Source organism: Gekko japonicus, unplaced genomic scaffold (genome assembly GCF_001447785.1).
Source record: "Gekko japonicus isolate JY-2015 unplaced genomic scaffold, Gekko_japonicus_V1.1 scaffold158, whole genome shotgun sequence".
Classification (NCBI taxonomy): Eukaryota; Metazoa; Chordata; class Lepidosauria; order Squamata; family Gekkonidae; genus Gekko; species Gekko japonicus.
This window is the reverse complement of record NW_015170279.1, coordinates 588,729-611,146: the sequence shown is the minus strand read 5'-3', so window position 1 is coordinate 611,146 and position 22,418 is coordinate 588,729. Positions and strand designations below refer to the sequence as shown.

General features: G+C 44.0%; 1 protein-coding gene across 2 annotated transcripts in view; it reads right to left on the bottom strand.

The window, feature by feature from the left end:
• The window catches only part of RFWD2 (ring finger and WD repeat domain 2, E3 ubiquitin protein ligase), a 185,909-nt gene that overhangs the window by 71,326 nt on the left and 92,165 nt on the right, over positions 1-22,418 (bottom strand). For both annotated transcript variants that reach the window (XM_015417745.1, XM_015417746.1), the window contains exons 13-15: positions 22,119-22,227; positions 20,117-20,198; positions 8,664-8,780 (exon numbers count right to left, since the gene is read on the bottom strand). In XM_015417745.1, the coding sequence (XP_015273231.1) occupies positions 8,664-8,780; positions 20,117-20,198; positions 22,119-22,227 (308 nt within the window). The remainder of the gene's footprint in view (positions 1-8,663; positions 8,781-20,116; positions 20,199-22,118; positions 22,228-22,418) is intronic.

Here is a 22,418-nt window from a genome sequence, read left to right as displayed (position 1 = left end):
GGGGAGGTTGAAGGCTTGGCGGGCTGGCAGCTGTGAGCCACTCAGCTGCTGTTGCGTGAGGAGGGAAAGCTTGGCGGGCTGGCCAGGCCTTGCCGCCGCTGGGGGAGGGGGAAGGCTTGGTGGGCCGAGCTGAGACCTCACCGCTGTTGCCGGGGGACGGGGCGGAGGAGGTTTGGCGGGCCCGGCAGCTTGGAGCCGCACGGGCCTCGCCACCATTGCTGGGGGGCCGAGGGAGGTTTGGTGGGCCTGGCAGCTCGGAGGTGCATGGGCCTTGCCACCGTTGCCGGGGGGGCCGGGGGAGGTTTGGCAGGCCCAGTAGCTCAGAGCCGCATGGGTCTCGCTGTCGGGGCCAGGCAGGGGCAGGGAAGAAGGCTTACCTGCAGTGGCTTCCTCCTTCTTTACAAATAAGGGGAGGGAGGGGGGAAGGAGAAAAGTTGGTGGGCTGGCCTCACCGCCACCACTGGGGGGGGAGGGGGAGGGGAGGGAGAAGGCTGGGCTCACCCGGGGGGGGGAGGGATTAGACAGAACATTGATGGGGACCCTTGCCCGCAGCAGTACACCACAGAAACAGATTGTCCACCTTGGTGAAAACTACGCCACTTTCAGTTAAATGCCTAAACTGACAAGAATCTTGGTACTGGCATTTCTGTTCATCTCCACCCATGGACCTTGCAATGCAAACACACCTGAGGCCCCACCAGTGCTAGAGCTCTGCCTGACAGATATTGCTCCAGCCTCACACAAACAGCCTGTCAAAGAAAGCAGGAAATGGATACAGATGGCCTGCTCGGCTGCTCATGCATATAGCTCCTGGTCTGTGTCTCATTACCCCTTACTTCTATGGCCCCTGCCCTGCAGCTACTTGAAACCTGATTCTTCTTTCTTTGTCAGAAGATCCACCATATGCTGGCATGACATGGTCTTGAAATCATGACCTGAAAAATCAGGTTCGTCCCACCCACCCCCACACACACACTTCTTGTTTTGCAACATCTAGCCTGATGGAGACTTCTGGTGAACTCAAAAGCTTGCACACTGTTAGGTGTCACTGGGTTAGTCCTAACAGAAGGTATTATACTGGCTGGGTTCTTGGCTTTTTGGATTTGACTTTTGGGCCCACAAAGCGGTAAACAAAATGTGTCTCAGATCTGCTCCTGACTCTTCTGTTGTTAGCGCACCTTGCTCATACCTTCTTTGAAACCTGTGCGGTCTGTTAGCTGTCGTTCTACTGAAACCCATACCACAAGCTTGCCCTCTGATAATGCATCCAACAGAAATTAATGCATGTGCGTTATGGGATTTTAATGGGTTTTTTGCTTATCTCCACCTGAGGTTTTGTATACAGTTCTTCATATTAGCTCAAGCCATGTTGCTGCCCAGGGCCACTCGGACTTTCACCTCTGCCTGGTGGTGACTACTGCCTCCTTGCATTCTTTCCCGTGGTCTTCTGCAAGGCAAGCCAAGCATGCCCCACAGGGCTTCCCAAACTTACACAACAGCAGAGTTATCATCTTGGCTGAACACGTGAAACTGTCTTACCCGGAGTCAGACCCTTGGGCTTACCAAGGCCAGTACTGTCTACTCTAACTGGCAGCAGTTCGCCAGGATTTTTTCCAAGTTCTCCAGGTCTCTCACCACTCAGAACCTGGTCCTTTCAACTACTCAGGAGTAAAGGGAAGGAGCTAGAAGCATAAGATGCTCCAGCTTCTGTTCATACATGGTGGACAGTGAGGTAGAAGCAGTGGTAGGCTGGTTATGAGGGCTGCTGCCCTCACAGTGCCTGATACAACTGCCTCCGTCCCCCTCATGGTAGAGCTGGCCTTGAGCCTTCTGCATATCTATAATCAACGCTTAGCATCTTCTCACCCATATTTTGCACTCAATATATCCTTTATGAACAATTAAATGAGTAGGAACAGTGCCCCAAATTTCTGTCTTGGATTCTGCTACAGCAACCTGTAAACAAGAGTTTTATATGCAACTATGACTTTTCTTTCACTTTATTTAGTCATTTTCAGCACCTTCGATGCCGTTTTCAGCACCTGTGTACTCAGCCTTCTGAACATGTCTGCCTGTTTTAGCTACAGGAATATGTTTCTAAGAGCTGCCACTGGGTTAAACTCATTCTCTCACCTTGGTACCCAACTGAGGTCAAACAGATGTCCAACATGAAGCAGCGATACAAAGTTTTAAATTTTAAAAATATAGATGTTATGGAATGAGTAGCATTTAATCACAAAGAAACAGTAGCCACTGATAACATGAAAAATTACACTTCTAAAACATTTCCGGCCTCAGAAAGTCCATTTTTCCAAATCCAGTCCTCTTACCCATGCCACAGTTATGTATGATGTCCCATCTTACATAAGAGACAAGGGAACAGTGTGTTTAGACCTCAAGTACCTTAGACCTAACACAATTTGGGAACCTCCTTATGCAAGTTAAAAGTCACCCCCAATCTTCTTCCAAAAGAGATGACAGCAAAAACATCAAAAATGTCCTTCAGTGCCACCAGCTTCATTCTTCCTCTCACATATAATATCCCCATGGAGGGATCTCACACATACTTATGTGATTTTCTGACCCACCTTTGCTCTCTTCCGTTGAGTGATCTCATGGGGAAGGGGAAGGGGATGTAGGACTGGTCAAAAGGTCAGTATCAGAATGAAAATGTATTACAGCTTATGCTGTTATGTCTACTTCACGATACAGCTCTATTTAAAATACGAGCAGCTAGACATAGGGACTTTAAGGGCTGCCATTTGCACATAGTGGTATGCAAAACCGGGAGGGGGAAAGAAAGAGAGCGTAAGTTATCTTGTCAGATGCACAATTGATTACCTTCTACTAGTTGCTACTCAGAACTGTGAAGGTCAAGGCACGCCTCCCTGCTAAGGAATAGATCAAGCTCCTTCTTGCCTGTCCTCAAGTGTATCTTGATTCAACCAAGAGTCACACTGCCTCCCCATATAATAACTGGTGATACCAGAGCCTCCCCTGCCTCCGTGTTACATCAATCCTGAGGATTACAGTGGCAAGACATTTTGGAAGCCTGTTATTTCTCCAAGGCCAAACTATAAAGAATTGCAAAGAATCTCTCCTTATATATAATTGAGTTTTGGCCCCACAACTTTCAATGCACGCCAATAGTGCTTGGCCACATGAACTGCCACTCACGGATGGGTCCCTGACCACTGGCTGACTTACCTTGCTACGTGGGCTCACTCCCGCCCACAGAGCCCGTGGCAAGCCTTTCACTCTCAGTGTGCAGGGAGCTGGCGGACAGGATGGGCACTCCGGCGGCTTGACGCTGATCTCACCCCATTGCGACTGCAGGTAGCTGCCTGCCCTGCAACCGGAACCGCCCAGCCACGGAACCAGTGGCGGACTGTTCCCTCGACCCCGGGGTCTGCGGACGGGGGGAGAAAGCAGGGAAAATGGCCTCACTCTGCTCTGAGTCAACGGGCGTCCCAGACAGTTCAGCGGGAACGTCGGCTTGAGGCTGGACCTGCCGCCGCGGTCGTCGTGGCCCACCAAGGCCTGAGGCAGTTGGTGGCCAGCCTGCAAGCAGGCAGGGACTGGTGCACCGCTGGGTTGAGGGGCCGTGAAGGGGTCTGGGGAGAGGAGAAAAAGCGGGGGGGGGGGAAGGCACTCACTTTCTGTCATGCCCGCAGTGAAGCCTGACCCCGGGGATTCTACAGCCTCAACATCCGAGGGTGAGCTCCCTGCACCCCTTGAATCACTAGGTCTAAGTCCTGGGGAGGATGAGCACCAGCTACCAGGAGAGTTTACACCTGGAGCCGCACCTGCAGAGCCAAGCACAAGCACCACGCCTCCTGATTCCCCACCATCTGTGTCTCGTTTGCGTGAACAAAGGCAACGGAACATGGCAACCCGGCATAAAGAGGCACGCATGTGAGTACTCTAAGCCCAGAGTACTGACCGGAGCCAGGACCCTGTTAGCGGCTGGTAATTGGCTAACAAGTGGAATGGGCTTTTAAGGCAGCTCTCTCAGATCTCCAACTCGTGCTGGCAACTAATCGCATAGACGAATCGCTGCACCCCGGATCCTGCATTCCTATTTCCTGGTTTTCATTTTGATTCCCCGGCTCCTGACTTTGGCTTGCGTGACGTCGTTTCTCTGGCTCCCTGACTTTGGACTGTGTAACCTGACTCTTGACAAACGACTTTGGCTTCTAAACTCTGTCTGCAATCTCCGGTAACCCTAGACTGTGTTTTGACTTGGTATTTTGGACTCTACTCACGCTTCTCTGCCTTATCTGGTGCCCTGACCTCAGACTGTGTTTTGGACTTTCCGGGCGCAATCGTGACACTTTCCTCTGATGTGGCAGACACCACAGCCCCTTACCTGCCCACGGGGTCATCGCCCAGAGCCTGGCCCTGCCGCCATTGCTGTCGCCGTGGGCCACCAAGGCCCAAGCCACATCAGAGGCCAGCCTGCGAGCGGATGGGGCCTGCTGTGCCGCCAGGGCAAAGAACTGCCGAGCCGGAACGGAGCCTGCCGGATACAGCAGGGCCTCGGGGTCAGGGAGGAGGCGGGGGGGGAGTGCCACACTTTGCAACAACGTGACGGGCGCCCCACCCCCTTCACAGGTCACTGCATCTTCAGGCCAACCCCAGTCCTGCTGTCACTCACGGCCAGCCTCCGTGTGGACGGCGGCTGCCGTGCCCTCGCCCCGCCGAGCCGTCAAGGCGGCCCGGAGCCCGCCGGCCACACCTGGCCAAGAAGCCACTTGCCACACACTGGCCCCAGGGGCAGGGAAAGGTTGGGATGTGCAGGGGAGGGGCTTCTAGCGCTCGTTGTCTTGAGCCTACAATGGGCTTCCCTCCTAGTATACCCATAAATCCCTTTGCTCATCTTCATGCTGAGGTGCCACTACGGGTAGAGTTGAATAATCTGTGGCTAACAAAAGGTACAGCAGCAATTAAGATTCTAACTGGTGCCACTCAAAGGGATCACATCACAGTGATCTTTTAAGGGTACACCCCAATCCATTTAAACAGTTGGCTCCAATGACTATTTAGGTGCTGGATAAACTATAGTTCAATTAAACTCTGCTTCCTAGTGGTTTCTGAATGTAGGATGCCCCAGAAATTGTGAGTGTTAACCTGGGTTACAACCACGGCTGGTACTAACCATGGTTGTAACCCAGGTTGTCTTAAACCAGCTTGGAGCTGCACAGTCTGGCTTTGACTCATTGCAAGCAAGGATTTAGTACCAGGTTAGTACCAGCTGCCTGCTTGCAATGAGCCAAAGCCAGACTGTGCAGCTCCAAGCTGGCTTAAGACAACAGGATAGAGACCTCACTTAGTCACATACTTCACTCAGCAAGGTGAGTGTTGTAAAAGATGCATTTATTTCAGAGTATAAGAGTTTAGGGAATGCAATAAACCAGCTAGACAGGAAGAGGGAAAGGTTGCTGACTGTCAACCTAGCTAAGAGTGACCTGAAGATCTCGGAGTAGGTTTGGTGTAGTAGTTAAGAGCGGTGGACTCTAATCTGGAGAACCGGGTTTGATTTTCCACTCCTCCACATGGAGCCAGCTGGGTGATCTTGGGCCACTCAAAGTTCTCTCAGAGCTGTTCTCTCATGAGCTGTTCTTTCAAGAGAGCTCTCTCAGCCCCATCTACCTCACAGGGTGTCTGTTGTGGGGAGGGGAAGGGAAAGGAGACTGTAAGCCCCTCTGAGACTCCTTTGGGTAGTGAAGGGTTGAGTATAAATCTTCCTCCTCCTAAGCTTCCCTATCCTTCCCTCACCATTTATTGGCACACAAGACAAACTCAACACATAATATTAAAATGCTCCTTTTGTGACATTACATCTCTCATTAAGACTTAATTTGTCTTACCCTTCCTTTCATTCTTTCAAATATGCACCTTTATTTACATATGGAACTAATTTATTTATGTGCAGTATCTATATCCTACCTTTCTGCCAGATCAAAGCCACCAAGGTGTCTACTAATTAGATCAAGCATAATAAAAATGCATTGCAAAAGCAGTTAAAATCAGTGCTAAAACATATTTAAAATCCAAAACAGCACAGAAAAGCATAAGGCAGAAAGAAGAGATCACTGAGGGCACGATCGGCAGAATAAGAAGTCTTCACTTGCTGAAAGAAGGCAGGGATAAGAAGGCAACAGACAAATATCCCCGGGGACAACGTTTCATAATCTTGACGCAACAACTGAGAAGACCCTCCCTCAGGATGCCATCCATCTGGCTTCAAAAAAATGGCCAGGGCCTTAAGAAGATAACTGCAGCAGTCAGGTAGGCTTGCACAGGATTAGGCGGTCCTTAAGTGGCACTGGTCGCAAACTATATAGGGCTTTAGAGGTCAACAACAGTACCTTGAATTGGGCCTGGAAACAAGCTTTTAGATAGTCTTGCTTTTAGATAGGCTATAAATTGGGATGTACTTTTAATATTTTGTACTGCTTTTATTGTTTTATTTAGCTATATGCCTGTTAGCCGCCCTGAGCCTTCGGGCAGAGTGGGATAAAAATGTAAATAATAAATAAATAAATAAATAAATAAATAAATAAATAAAGGTAGATGGGCCAACACTGGAGTGAAACAGTCCCTACAACCTACTCCAGACCACATCCGGGCTGTATTCTATACCAACTGGAGTTCCCAAACACTTTTCAAGGTCAGCCCCACCTACCACACACTGCAGTAACCTAACCTTAGAGCCATCTTCTTAAAAATATTACTGGAATTTCCCCTTTCTTTTTCTTTACCCTTTCTTGCCTTTTCTCAACCCCACCTTCACAAGTACTGGACCATTTTCTTAATTGTATACCAGGAACTCTCCTTTTGGCTATGAAACATCTTCTACAGCAACAGAAGCCATGGTGTTAAGCGTGGAACTTTTGTACTGTGTATTTCCAGTACTGACTAACCATTCTGTCCGGTAAATTTAGTTTCTTCCTATAGCTCATAGCAACCGGTTTTCCCTGACTTGAGGTGTAATGATTCCATGTTTTGGTGTGTGTGTGTCTTTAAATGTTGCTTGACTGCAGTAATGTAAGAAGAGTGATAGAAGGAGCTAAGTGTGATTTGATTGGCTGATGACTGAGAGTGTGGGGGGAGATGTTCTGAGTGGAATCCGTGTGTGTGTGTCTTTTGGAGAGTGAAGCATGGGAGAGCTTTGAAGAGAGTCTATGTGACTCTAACAGTTTTGTGAGAAAGTCTATATGGCAAAGAAACAAGTTGTGTCTAAACTGTATGGTTAGACAAATGTTTTATCTTGTGTGCCTAAGACAAAGATCTTAGCCAGTGTGGCTATGAGAGAGAAAAAGATAAGCCTGTCAGAGTGAAGTCTGAGAGACTGTTTGTAACACCAAGTTTAGCCAGTTATATTTACAAGGTTTTTTTTCCAGTAACAGTTCAAAATAACCAGAAGCCTATTTTGTTCTTTATTAAATAAATCAATTTTTGTTTTAAAAACATCCCAGAAATCAGTACAGTACTTCCTCAGGGCCACATAGTCCTCTGAAGTGCCCAGACCCTAGGTCATACTACCAAAAGAGAGAGAACAGGAATTTTAATTCCTGGTGGCAGCAGAAAACGACCAAGTTTATGTACTCCATGAGTGTTTAAAGGTAAAACCGTCTCCCTATAAGCAAGAACGTCACATGAGGCTAGGCGGACATCTATCCATATAAACCCCTCAACAACTAAAACCCGGTGAGCTGCCTCATTCAGCGAAGTCCCAGGAGGATGTACAAGCGTTGATTGGCACCGATATCTAAGCGCGCTTCTTCACTGGTGCTTTAGAAATCTCTTTTTGTATTCTTTTCCACAGGAAACATTTCAAGGAGATAAGACAATTATGGTGTTCCGGAAAAAGAAATGCCATCTTTTAAAATAAAGCAGTATTATTTCACCAGGTGCTACTCTGTAGGTGTATAAAAATAAACCCCTGCCATTTCCTACTAAAAGATTTTCTAAAGTGCCCGTTGCTCTCCAGCACTGCAAGTACAGCAATTCATGTTTCTCCATTAGGTTCACCAACAAAGAGTTTTTCCCTGCCATCCAGAAGGCAACACTGTACAATGAGACAGGGATGGACGTCACCCTCCTTGCTACATCTTACCAATGTGAATATAGAATTCAAGGACAAACTAGTCAGCAGCTTAAAAGAGAAATATGCAGACTGGGGAAACAAAAGAACATCCTTTTGGCCTCTGCTCATCTCTCCTTAATGCCAATAAGGAGACCAGCCAAAGCTTCACTGTCTTCTGGAGCTTAAGAATGGAAAAATTTATTGAAAGTAAAAGTTCCATCCCCTCCCTGAGGCGCGCAGAGACAGTTTTAACACCGGGGGTGTACAAAAACATAAGACTAAAAAGGTCTGCTGAAGATAAGCAGGAAACTCTCACAGTAAAGAACTTGCCACTGAGTCAGAAGATAAGCCCCCATCTTCTTACACGAAGACTTACCCCCTAACCTGACATCCTGGAGACAGAGTGGTGCATAATTTGTGTATTTTCTCAGCGGTTTTAATGATTAGACAACAGCACAAACAGAACAAAGGATTATGGTTTACAAAATACAGTGTGGGATACACTGACATGGCCATCTTTCCTTGTCCTGTTCACAATGCCCAGCAGAGAAGTGCCAATTGTTACACGTACCTGCACAACCAAAGGCTAGATGGTACCTAGATGACGGGCTGAATTTGACGCAACACACATTCGCCTTGGCCTCAATACTGGCTACGGAATTGTCCAGGTTGGTTGACCACAGCTTCACTAATGAAAAAACAAAAGGACAGAAAACAAACAAAATGGACAAGGTTAAGCTGTAATGGCTTTTCTGAGCAAACTCACATGTAATTGATCATTTTTACTGCTAACCAGGAATCTGAGAGTGCCAAGCCGCACTGCTTACCCCTAATATCATAAGGTGGCAGGCAGCAATTATTCTGGGACAAAGGCTGCAAAGATGCAATGTGTGGCCAACCCTCCCAAGGGGAAAAATACATTAAAAATACAAATCTATGCCAGGAAGACTCACAACTGGAAGTGAAAACTCCCTGCATGAAGACAGACCTTTATAACTAAGTCATCCCTGAAAGAGGTCTAACTCAATGATTCCAAAAACCAGAGATGGTCATACAGTTTGTTCAGCATTTACTGTTCTTGGCCATTAATGCCATGGAAGGCTCATAAAGGCCATGCATGATGGCCCGTTATCAATCCTCACTGTGACTGGATAGAACAGTTTCCATTATACAATGAATGTATGAAATATAGCAAAGTTCAAGCTAGTATTTCTATATGACAGGGCTTTCTGCAGCTGCATAAATGCATACTGGTGCCTCAGGACGCCGGAGATAACTGGAATGCGGTCCTGGATAACCACAAGAGTCAAAGTCAATGCGTTCATCCCTTACTATCCAGCTGTGTTCTGATGTATTCAAATGCAGTTATCTGCATTACAACCAAATGAATACATGCAATTTTTGAGCATGAAAGAAGGTTTGGGAAAGTGGGACTGGCGATGCGTGCATATGGATGAACCGCAGAAAGCTCAAGAGGAAAAAAAGACACAGCAGAACGGTTCACATGTTGATAGATTCACATATAAAATTAAATGACATTAGACACTGCTTAGGATATGCTTGCATGTCACAAATACGGATTTCATTCCTATATGTTCAGGAGAAGAGAAATGCATGTCAGTAACTCACTCAACGGTCTGATCTAGTGAGAAACCTGAGGCATTCTGAATTCATCCTAGAATGTTATGAACAAGTTCGGTCAACGCATCAATTTACACATTAATCTTTTGATAAGACTCCAGAAGAAACACAGAAAATTTTGGATATCTCAGTAGATTAGACATCCATGCCATCAGCCTACAAATGATATTTATCCCTATATGTAGAGCTGGGAAAGGGTTTTCATTATTATTATTTGGTGTAGTGGTTAAGTACACAGTTTGTGCATTAAGTGCCAGTTTGGTGTAGTGGTTAAATGAGCGGACTCTAATCTGGGAGAACTGGGTTTGATTCCCCACTCCTCCACTTGCAGCTGCTGGATGACCTTGGACAAGCCATAGTTCTGTCAGAGCTGCCCTTGAAAGAGCTCTCTCAGTCCCACCTACCTCACAGGGTGTCTGTTGTGAAGAAGGGGAAGGGAAAGGAGTTTGTAAGCTGCTCTGAGACTCTGAGTGAAGGGTGGGGTATAAATACAATCTCTTCTTCTTCTTCTCTTATTTATGTATTTATACCCCACTGTTCTCTCCAGTGGGTGGGTCAAAGCTTCTTACAAGATCGCTCTTCTCTCTTCAGTTTTACCCTCACAACCACCACCCTGGGATGTAAGCTGGGCTGAGTGTGGCTGGCCCAAGATTACCTGGCAAGCTTCTACAGTAGAGTAGGTAGGGATTCAAATCTGGGTCTCCCATGCTGACTCTTGCCTTCTGTGGACTCTACAAGGTTTCCTTTCTTTTCAGATTTAGAAAACGAAAAGAGAGTCCACTAGGTCTTGCAGCATATTATGACCACTGGTACCAGCTACCAGGAGAAAATGTCCTGTCCCTTTAACAAAGGCTTTACCCCATGCCAAGAAAAGCTTTAGCTGTCTATTTCCATTAAGTCTCTATTAAAGGGACAGGATATTTTTCTCCAGGCTTGTTGGCAACTCTAACTGTGATTTATACACTATTTCCATAACCAGGACTTCTGGCCACAGGATCCACCACTGGGGGCAACATACAACCATTCTGCATATCCAGAAATGTAATCACAACAGGAAAGATAATGCTGACATGGGAGGGATTTAAGGCTCAGGTGAAATTTCATTATCAAAACCATGCCACAGTACCCAGTTGCAATGTTCCTTCTAAGCTCCACAGTGCTGTGAGCAGAAATTCTACCCGTGAATAAAAAAAAAAAGCCAGCAGCATTAATGTCTACATTTGACTATTGTGTAAATTAGTTTTTAGAAGATTACTTCCATAACCTTGTAAAAATCTCAGAATAAATCCTTTTGAATAATATTTAGACTATATTTTAAGAACAATTTAGACATTATAAGAGAAAACAGAATCAAGTCATATTTCACCCTCCCCTTTCCACTATATTTGTAGACCTGGCCTCCGGAGAACAGGTCTACCCGCCCCAGTCCACTATATTGGAGACCCGGCCACGGACTGCCGCCCTGTGCTTAGCCTTAGAAAACATACCAGCATGGGGGGGGGGGGGCCTCTTGCAGTCTACTTGTCAGAACCCTGCCTAACCTAACAAACAGGAAGTTGCTTAAATGTTATCAAACTACCCAAACTATTTATTTATATCTCACTTTTCCCTGTGACTCAAGGCAGCTTACAAATCCAAAAACCATTTCTGTGGCCTACCCCACGGAAATCACTGGCTCTATGATCAGCCTAAACTGAGTATAGCAACACAAAGCTTGTTATTTAACTATTGTTGTTGAGACTGTGCGCCCTGAGCCCATTCATGGGGAGGGTTGGATTAAAAAAAAAATGAAATAAATAAATAAATAAATAAATCATACTGAAAAGCATAATAGAGGTGTGGGAAAAAATGTCCCCCCCCCCCGGTCCATTGTAGCCTATGGGAACCATTAAAATCAATAGGCCCCATAGGCTATAATGGAGAATTGATTTGGGGGTATCTGGGGCCCGGGGGGGGGGGGTTTTTTTTTTAAGGTAGAGGCACCAAATTTGCAGCATAGCTGCTGGTGCCTCTCCTCAAACTCCCCCCCCCCCAAGTTTCAAAAAGATTGTACCCAGGGTCCAATTCTATGGGCCCCAGCAGGAGGCAGCCCCATCCTCTATTGTTTCCAATGGAGGGGGGGAATGCCTTGTGGGCTGAAGCAGAATTTCCTGTGTTGCCTGCAGCAGCACCCCCAGCGCAGCTTAGAGGGAACTATACCTGGTTGTGCAGGTATATCCAAGGACATGATCCAACAGCATCTGAAATAAAGCTAATTTGGCCCTTCAATTTTTCTTCTTACATAATTTATATAGTGGTTGTTTATACATTATTTGTGGGCTGACTGCCAGAGGGCCTTCCCCTGTTTATTCAAAGTGGTTCTTCTGATCTCTGCTTGACAAGGTGGTGGTGTTATCTGGGAAGCGAGTTCAGTCTCGTTCTGTAACAGGGAAGAAGGAACTGAACCAACTATACTTGGTTGATGAGATGAAGAACAGCAAACCACTTTCACATTAGCTTTCAGCATATTTTAAAAGGGAGCATCCCACCAAGCAGTAAGTGTTCTACCAGTTCACAAGAACAGGCCATTAGGATATACCTTCTTAATAGCTGTTACAAAACACTTCCAGTATAAATGAAAATTACAGTACTTACCAGCTCTCTCATGCACCAAAACACATGGAAACTAAGTTAAACCACCCACTTTACTGCTTATATGGCACACAGGTTAATATAGTCTATAGTCTCACATATTGTACACGCTTACAACTCAGCCACCACGCAGCCACAAATTTCCTTTGGTCTCTCCCTCACCCCCAATCTTGTTTCTCAAAAGACTGAGGGAACATTGACGCTCCATGCACCATGGAGGTTGTGGCCACTTAGCTACTCACTGACTCCCTGTTTTCCCCCAGATATCTGCATTTCACTTGAAAAGAACAGTAAATGTTAGTAGTGGTAAGCTTTAAACAGGGGAACAAAGCTGATAGATTGAGAACACGGGGTGGACATAGACCGCAGCACATGGCTGGGAATAGACCAGCAGTGGGGCTCGTCATGAGGTGGCATACAAGACAATGTCAGAGGTAAGACCTGCATGTATATAAATAGGACTTCCCTTTGCAAAAGGTTGTCAATATCTGAAAGAAATTAAAGACTCAGAACTTGCAAGTGGAGAAAGTGTGCAAGTCCAATGTCCCGATAAGGCTTGAGTGAGTAGTCTACTAGTTTTAGGTTTGGTTAAATATATCCAAGATGGTGTTCTACAGCTCAAGATAAGAAACTGGCTGCTCGTAAAATTTAAAAGCATGGCGACCTTTCCTAACAACACTGACCCCGCCTCTAATCAGAATGAATCTGTTAATATATGTTGTAGGTTGTGTTTTATGTTTAGGTGCTTATTTAATGGTTAAAAAATACAAATACAATCAAGCTGAAAGTGAAGCAATCGATTCAACTGGAGAAAATTAAACCTGTCTCAGTGGAAGTAATGGAACTTAAATGTGCTTAATGCTGACTGGATCATGTTAATAGTATGCACGTTAAAGAGGATGTTAAAACTGGAGCCCCATTCACAGGCACTGATATATGCACATTTGAATGGACTTAACAGTTACACATACACACCACTTATGCCCTGATGCCATTTCCAGTCTATTAATATTCCATTCTTTTTAGTTCACAAAGGTCTAGCACACTATGAATAATCATACGATCCATGCACGGGTTTTTTATATCGAAATGGCCTTAGCCCTTTTTTAATCCCCAAAGAGATTTAAATTAGAAAGCGCTCCATCTGGAAGAGATTTTCACAGGCCAAACCTTTCAGTTTGTTGGTCCCAAGACAAAAGAGATGGTGCCAACAAGCAGCACAGACTGTGTTATGCCAGCAGCAGAGGGCACTAACATTACTGGCCTGATGCACAGGACACAAGCAATTTCCATTTCAGTAGTTAAAAACAAGGCAACTCCTGCCAACAGTAACTGCTAAAACTGGAAGAGGCAACACTATTTTTTAAAGGGGGAGGCAGGCCCCCAGTATAACTGCAAGCACTAAAACACCTTCCAAATCCATGCCCTATGAAGCAGTGTGCACATTGATGCCCATTAGGTAGCTTTCTAACTAATCTGCAAAAAAAAATTTGGGGGGCCCTTCTGTAAAACGGTTATGCTCTGGCACCACATCCTACCGAAGCCAGAAGAGTTACTTAGGCTGCCATTCTAAATAGGCTCACTTGGAAACCAAGTTCCATTTGCAAAGCAGCAGCACTTATCTTCCCAAGTACAAATATTTAGCTAGTTTGTGCCTGTCACAAATCAGTGATTGGTGGTTCTCACTCTTGACCTTTTTAATCGGTGCACGATTTCAAAACTTTTTACAGACACAAATGCGTTGAGGTTTGCATACCTCTGACAAACAGCAACATTTTTAAGGCAAAGGATTTTGTGCAGGAGTTGACCATGTTTGTGCGTACTCACGAACACACTTTCCTCATCAAGAGGACTGCATGAAAACTCGGAGAAGTATTTGCTCCTCTCCCCCAGGAAGATACTGTGTTCTTCTTTCCCACAAAATGTTCCTTCATACAATCCCTCAGTCCAACTGGCACAGCCCACTGGAACAGGAATGGGGTTAGTCCAAATGCAAAAGCTACGCCAAATCAACTGGGACCCTGGGGAGACTGCACAGGAACTAGAGGAAAATAGCCTGAGCTTCTGCTGCACTTACAGATTTTAGAATATATGAAGCAAAATAAAGAAAGAGGCAAAATCAGCATTCCCTGTAAGACCCCATACACACATATCTCTCAGTACTATCCAAAGATAGAACCAGTGTGGCGTTGTGGTGGGTGTCAGACTATGATCTGGGAGACCCAGGTTCGGATCTCCACTCTGCCATGAAGCTTGCCGGGTGACCTTGGGCCACTCGCACACCTTCAGCCTAACCTACCTCCAGTGTTCCCTCTAAGCTGAGTTAGTGTGAGCTGGCTCACAGTTTTTTAGCTTCCGGCTCACACATTTCTGCCTTAGCTCAGGAAGGATGGCTCCAGGGCAAACTAATTTCTGCAGTAGCCAAATTGCTTGCTCACAACTTTAATGCCAGTAGCTGACAAAAAAGAATTTTTGCTCACAGGACTCCACAGCTTGGAGGGAACATACCTCACAGGGTTGCTATGAAGCAAAATGATGTAAGCTGCTCTGGGTCCCTACTGAGGAGTAAGGTAGGGTATCAATGGAGTAAACAAAACAAGCAAATCAATAATGCCATTCTTTTCATGTTTAAAAAGGAATCTTCTCATGCGCACATTTTTTAAAAAAATGATATTCACAGGGCTCTAATCTTGCTAATGTGTTATTTCAGCCGTTTCATATAAATCAAGATGCTTATTACAAAACAAATATTGATCTTGACAATGATTAACAACGACTTGATGTGCTCACCTCACCTTGCACCATCAATTGTTCTTTTATGTCTATTTCCCGATTTTGTGGCTCTTAAGAGGCACAACATCCCATGCAGGCAGTTTTTGTTGACGTACCAAATGAACAGCTCAATGGATGCTAAAATGATTTTGTCTCACCAGACTATTATTTAGTTGGTTGGGAGCTCAGTGCCTTATTTATTTTCAATTTATAATCTCGTAGCTTTCTAGACTTTATTGGTCTAAAGTGTTGATAGGTGATTTAAAAAAACACACAAAATATTAAAAATTAGTTGCTGTATTTCTTACTATACGTGCCAAGATCTGACTGCCTTGTTTTTGAAATCTGGAGCACAGAAATCTGTTCCATATCAATGGTCTGAAAACCCCTCATGATCTTCTCATGACCAGATCTATTGGGCTTACATGTTCTTTTCAGCACAGTCCTTAAGCTCTTAGCCAAACAAGTTCCAAATACAGAAGAACCCACAATGAACTCCTCAACACACATCAGTAAATGTCAACCAGAGAATATGAGTTTTTTCCCCCAAATCTAACGAGAGCAGAATGGATACAGCTGTTCAAAGAGACCCAATACTTGCTTAGAGAGCTATCAACTATGTGGGATCCCTTTATGCAATAGTTACAATGGTGATACTCAGTGGTTTGGAAGCCACTTGTGGCTCTTTGACGTGCCGTCTGTGGCTCTTCTAAGCACCATTCCCAGTCTGGCACCTACCCCACGTTTCAGAAAAGTGGGCAAGGCTGGTGGGACTTTTGGTTGGCAAGTGGTTCCTAACAGCCACCGCCAGAGGAATGGCTAAGCTGCAAGTCTCCCTGAGATGAAAGGCTCATGCTGGGGGATGGGAGGAAATGTGGTTCTTTTGGTGGATGGTTACTGTGCTGTGTGGCTCTGCACAAGCCATGTTACAGAAAGGCAAGACGTGCTGCAGCATTCTGTTTAAACTGCACAGAGAACCTTTTTTCCCCCTAAGAAAATTAGTTAAGATTGTATGTAGTGATTTCCCCCCCCCCCCCCACATCTAATTCAATTACTGCCCTATCGCAAATTTAAGACAGCAGGAAGAGATGGGAGGAGAGTAAGGAACTTTGAATGAACAGTCTCCATTGGCCTAAAGAAAAGGGAAAGACATGGTAGAATATATATGCTCCATACCATTTATTAATGGAATCAGATGCTCCCTGTATACCAGTGCAACAAGTTACCATAAATATGAATAACAAGTTCTAAGACATATTATTGAAATTAATTTCCACAGGTGCAAGCAACTAGTGGCGCTCCAGCCTACTACAAGCACCTACTGGGTTTCCTATCAAGAAAAATACCCTAAAACTGAAAGGCTTGACATACAGGCATGGATCTTTGGTTACTATTGCTAAAAGGCCAACACTTTGTCTGGAAAGAAATATCTTAAAGACAGGAAGCTGCAAATATACTGAGGAAGCAGCTATAGAAGAATAGGTAAATATACTTGAACAATCAGGAACACACTATACCCCATTTCCCAGGTACATTGATTTATGTTATACACATACCTTACTATTAAATAAACACAATTATTGCAGTTTTTGTTTACAGTTAGCGAATGGCTTTAACAATAATGCACACTTTCACTAAAGTAGCACTCCTATTTGCAAGTCTGTTTCTGAGGTATCTTGATGTACCATAAGCGGTAGGAAAACATCAGTCATATCTGTGAAATGACTTATAGCCAGCGATTCCCAATGGAAAATATTGACTTGGAAACCACTATTTGCTATGAAAAGAATTTCTTACCAGAAAATACAAAGCCTATTCCTCTTAAGCTTCCACCCCAAAGAAAGTCATATTAGTCTTCTTTAAATGTATCTGATGCTTTACGGTAGCTGATATTGTAACGTACAAAATATAGATTTTGCTGTTATTTCATACTAAGAAACATTTTAGTTATATTTTTCCAAACTTCTCCTTTAAAAAGGAATCAACACTTTTTCTTGCAAAAATAGACAGTACTGAGAGTCTCTTCCCCATATAAATTATCAAGTGTTTCATCTTAAGCTCTTCTTTAACAAGCATGGTGTGAATAGTAGCTAATCTTCCAAACACAGTTTTTTTAGCATGTTAAAGAAATGTCTGGTGGTGGCTAGCAGCTCAAAAGACGATTTCACATGGCAGCTTAAATTCTTTGTCAAACTTTTCTTAAGGTGATATTCAAAGCATATTCTGTATGTCTTCACATAATGTTCTCAGTTGCAATGGAATTTTTCCCCTGTAAGAACTTCCTTATGCCCCATGTACATTGGGATCTACAGATTTCAGAGTTGGTAACATATTTTGTTTAAAGGAATATAGTAGCATTAATGACCAAGTTCTTAGTTTAAAGTGTTGTACCTGCTTCTCTGTAACCATCTCTTCACTACTGTATTGGTCCAAAAGGAAGACTAGTCCACTCCCCTACCCCAGTTGTGCACCATCAAGAAAAAGAGGGGTCCTCTTAAATTTGCAAAAAATATACATGTACTTTGTGTATAACATGGGGGGTCATATTCCATTCGGGGTAGTCTTCCTTTTGAGTAAATACAGGAATTTTCATATGCATAATGGATATACTGAAGGCAAATGCAGCCATCAAATAAAAATTGTACAAAATATTGACTGGGTATCCTAAGGCATTAATAACCAAGCTATAAAAAAACACAGAATGAAACTGCAGTATTTCCTGGACTCACCTCCTGTTACAAAATGGAGGTGCCAGTATCTCTAGCTAGGTGATGTGACAGCTTCCAAATCAACAACTGGCAATAAGCTGAACTTACCCAGAGATATCAAACCATTTTCTTCCTTTCTGAAGAGACTTTTGTTGTACCGGGGGGGGGGGGGGGGGGGGGCTGTTCCCTTCCAGTTTTTCAGTGTGTTCAAGATTTGGAACTGCTCCTAAATTTCCATCTTGCCATCTCTTTTTATTCTCGGGGAAAATTACCAGATGACATTTGGACAGCACGGGAAAGCTGCCACTCTGGGGCAGTTGGGATGCCCACTTGTTAATTACGGGAACACTTATGGATTGTGGGATTGCATCCCCCCCTATCTCAGACTCACTCAAGTGCCAGTTTACCCATGCTATTGTACTGGCAAAACCATTAGTTTGGGTTAAAGCACTTGAAGGTAATACATGATCCTATAACCTATCCCTGATTCTCTAACCATGGTTAAGAGACAGGGATGAATGTAGTTTCTGCTGGTTCTATATGATTAAAATATCCTATAAGAGGGGGGCAAGAAGTGTCTCAGTATTTATAGTACCTTCTTTAAAGGAAGGCTTAGATCATAATTTATTTTCTACTTATAGGTGTAATAAGAAATGAACATGTAGCATATAACTGCTGTATGCAACACTCTACAAATAACAGCAGTTTGGTGTTACCTTACTGCTCCGCATCATCGAATGAATTGAGCCCTGGGTTATGGGACCCAGAAGGCACAATTCACCTGCACACTGAGGAGAGGATCATCCTCTGTTTTGGGACTCTCATTTCAGCTGCTAAAGATGAAACCCTGGGTGCACAGCAGGCAATTCAGCCCTGCAGTGCAAGTATTCTTGTGAACCCTGCACCAAGGAACGCTACTCTGCTGGGCAACAGTCAATTTGTCAAACTCTTGCTGCTGAAGCAGGGAATTAGAAACAGGGATACTTGACTACATTTGTTCTTTTAAGATATGATTGTAAAAACATACCCGACTTGAAAACTGTACTTAATTACCCTTGCAGTAGCTGTTGCGTGCACAAATTATGCCAGCTGAGGATACTCCAGTTATTTACCTTGAGCTAATAGGACATAGAATTTGTATCATGAAAGGGAGTGCTAGAAGCAATATTTACATCAATGACTGAGATTAAAGTCAGGCTCTGACGTAATGATGGTTTATCAGGAACATTTTAGGATACTAAGAACACGATAATCCCTTCTTTTCACGGGTTGTTTTAAGCACAGTGCAACATTGTATCTATACAGTTGCTAACAATGGTCAACACTAACCAGAATATCCACAGTATGAAGCTAGGTTTGAAAGCTCCAGTTATGAGGAAATCAGCATTATCCATGGTCTACATTCATGCAAATGTGGTGCTAGCACCATGGTTACAGCAAACCATACATTCAAGGTGAAGGAAAAGAGGCAGAGACAGGGCGCTCACACGTTTATGGTACACTCCGGTTCTCCTAATCATAGCTGGAAAATTAGGAACATAATGGATGTAAAAGTTCACAGAGAGGCAGTTTGGTGTAGTGGTTAGGAGCGCGGACTCTAATCTGGGAGAACCGGGTTTGATTCCCCACTCCTCCACATGCAGCTGCTGGTGTGACCTTGGGTCAGTCGTAAATTCTTTCAGAGCTGTTCTCTCAAGGGCAGTTCTCAAGAGAGCTCCCTCAGCCCCACCTACCTCACAGGGTGTCTGTTGTGGGGAGGGGAAGGGAAAGGAGATTGTAAGCCACTCTGAGACTCCTTCTGGTAAGGCAGAGATGTTCTGCCAAGCTTATCATTGAGGACAGCAATGGTTTGGCCAGTTAGTTGCCTCTCATTCCCCCCCCCCCCCGCCATCAGCAGTCAGATTTGTACTGTGACACAATACAGGTTTTATGCTTCTTGTGTACCATCTGTTTTAAGAATTCTGTATTTTATTTATATACTTAGATTAATGGACTGTTTTTATGTTTCTTGATGTAAAATGCTGTATACTGCTCTGAGCCTGCTTTGCAGGGACAGCAGCACAGAAGTCTAAATCATCATCATCATCATCATCAATTTTTCCAAAACCACACCAACCTTCCTCTTTATCAGATCATCAAAACAGTAACAAGGTCTGAGAAAGTTTCAAAATGCTAATAAAATCTTGGCATTTTGAAGCTCCATCTTTGAAAACTACAGGGGCATGGAAGTTTCATCTAGGGAACACTGACTGGAGAGTGGCTGAAAACGTACCTTTTGCATCATCAGAGCCTGAAGCCAACAGTTTAGGATCCATCAGATTAAAATCCACACTCCAGCACCTTTTCTCATGCTCCTGTTTTGAGAAAGAGGAACAGAAATGGAACATAGCAAGTTACTACTCGGATATAAAGTAAGCAGTAAAAAAGGATGTAGTGTGTGGTTTAAATGAACGTGGGCAAAGTTTTACTATGCTTAAAGACACTCAGATGGAATTTTTCTCCCACATAAAAATTCCTTGCGTCTAGAAAGCTAGATCAAGTTTTCATTTCTTTTATAAACACATCCTACTGCTTATTTGCATCTTGAAAGATGGGGAGCTCAGATTATTCATGTTAAGAGAATACATGCTTTGGCTTGTTACTGCTCCCTAGTGGGCTCTCTCTCTCTCTTTTAAATAGGAAAATAAACAGATATCTAGAGTTAGGCCTAAATGAATACAATACTCTTTGTAGCCATTTAAAGCAATGTTTTCTTCACAGATAACTAGCATGCTCAAGAATCAGAACCCTACTTTCACTAACAAATGCATTTCTGCAACTCTATTCTCTGAAGAGAGCACATATTTAAGTCAACTTAGGTGGAAAACATTTTAGTAAATGCGTTTTGATTAGAGCGAGACAATTTAAAATGCCAGGGGAAAGGAGGAGAAACGGCTGGGGCAAGGTGGTGAAAGAACTCAAAACGGCAATGCAAAACACATTCTCGTTCCATTGTACGCCATCTATTTTAAACGAAAGGGAGCACTGAAGCAAGGAACTCCAGGTTGGACCTTAATCACAAACACATTTTCTCATGAGGGAAAACTCCAGCCAGGAATTTCAAGAAACAGGCTAGCATAAATTCCCAAAACTACACCCATGTAAGCACACCAGACAGCTGCTTGCCCTCTTTCATCTCCTGTCCCTTATCAATCCCAGTTTTGTCTTGGCCAGTACTAACATTAAACAGCTAGAATTCATTCATTTACATAGCAGCAACTGGTTTACTGAAAATACATGGATGCACACACCTGAAAAGCAATTAATTTCCTCATAATTCTCGAGCTTTCCCACCTCTTTATGATAAGAGTCAATATTTACTGGTAAGTTGGTTACCTGGTTATTGAAGGAAGCCACTTGGTGGTTCTGCTGGTGAGTGCCCCCCCCAAAAAACACTGAATCAGAAGGCTTGTTTTTGACATTCACCATGGCTAATGATGCATGTGAGAATAAAACGTGACCATTAACTGAAAGCACCTTCCTCCCCTTGAAACTTATCTCTCTAACAGAGCACATTCAGGGCATGACAGTTATGGCCTTGATTCTAGCTAATCTGAGCTCCTTGCATCCAAAAGCTCAGACAGAGCTTATTTCTGGATATAGAAGCATTTCCCAACTCAATGAGTAAAAAAGACATAGGCATCCTTTGGCATGCAGTCAAATACTGAAACATCTGAACATAAGATCTCTCTGGCCCTAATGGAAAGATTGTTAGGGATCTGGAACAATATGGACTTAGCTAATACTAACATTCCCTGCCCTAGAGAATAAAATGAACTACAGTTAACGGTAAAAGACAGGATATACTACCCTGTCTCATTAGACACCACCTCTGACACCTTGCATTTCTGGTATTTCCCAACAATTATACAGGGAGGCCAATGAAACCCATCATTCAAGACTAAAGAAAGTCAAACAATTTTGACAGGTACAGCTGCTTCTAACAACTTCTAATGAAATGGAAACAACCCCCATTTCCTCGATAGAACGGGACTTGCTGCTCTGACAATCACTATTCCAGTTAATTTTGCATTCTGCTTCTACAACTCTTGGTCATCATTTTTAGACTAACCAATTAGTATTATCGGCAGCAATATTTACAAAGAAACTTTGACACAGATGAAATGAGGAAGATTTGGCTAGTTCCTTCCTTTGAAAGAACCATGGTCTAAGGCAAAGTATCCCAGTGTTTATTGGAAACCAAAAAGCATCACATCTAGGACAACACATTTTACCTGGTAGACTTTTGACCGCTGCCCTGTGAACCCATCCCACAAGATGACGGTACCTTCATAGTCACTGCTGGCCAACAGGTTTTTGTGGTAACTACTCCAGCTGATACAGCTGTAAGAGAGAAATAATCCCCAGAATAAGAGAGAATCCTCCTTTGAACTGCAATTGACAGCATGACAAGATGAGACTCGCAATAACTCAGGTAATCATTCAGCAGTGGCACCTGTTACCTAGGTAAATTGATTAGGTGAGAAATACATGTCTGCAATTATTTTGTGGACCAAAATGGCACTCTGTGCTGG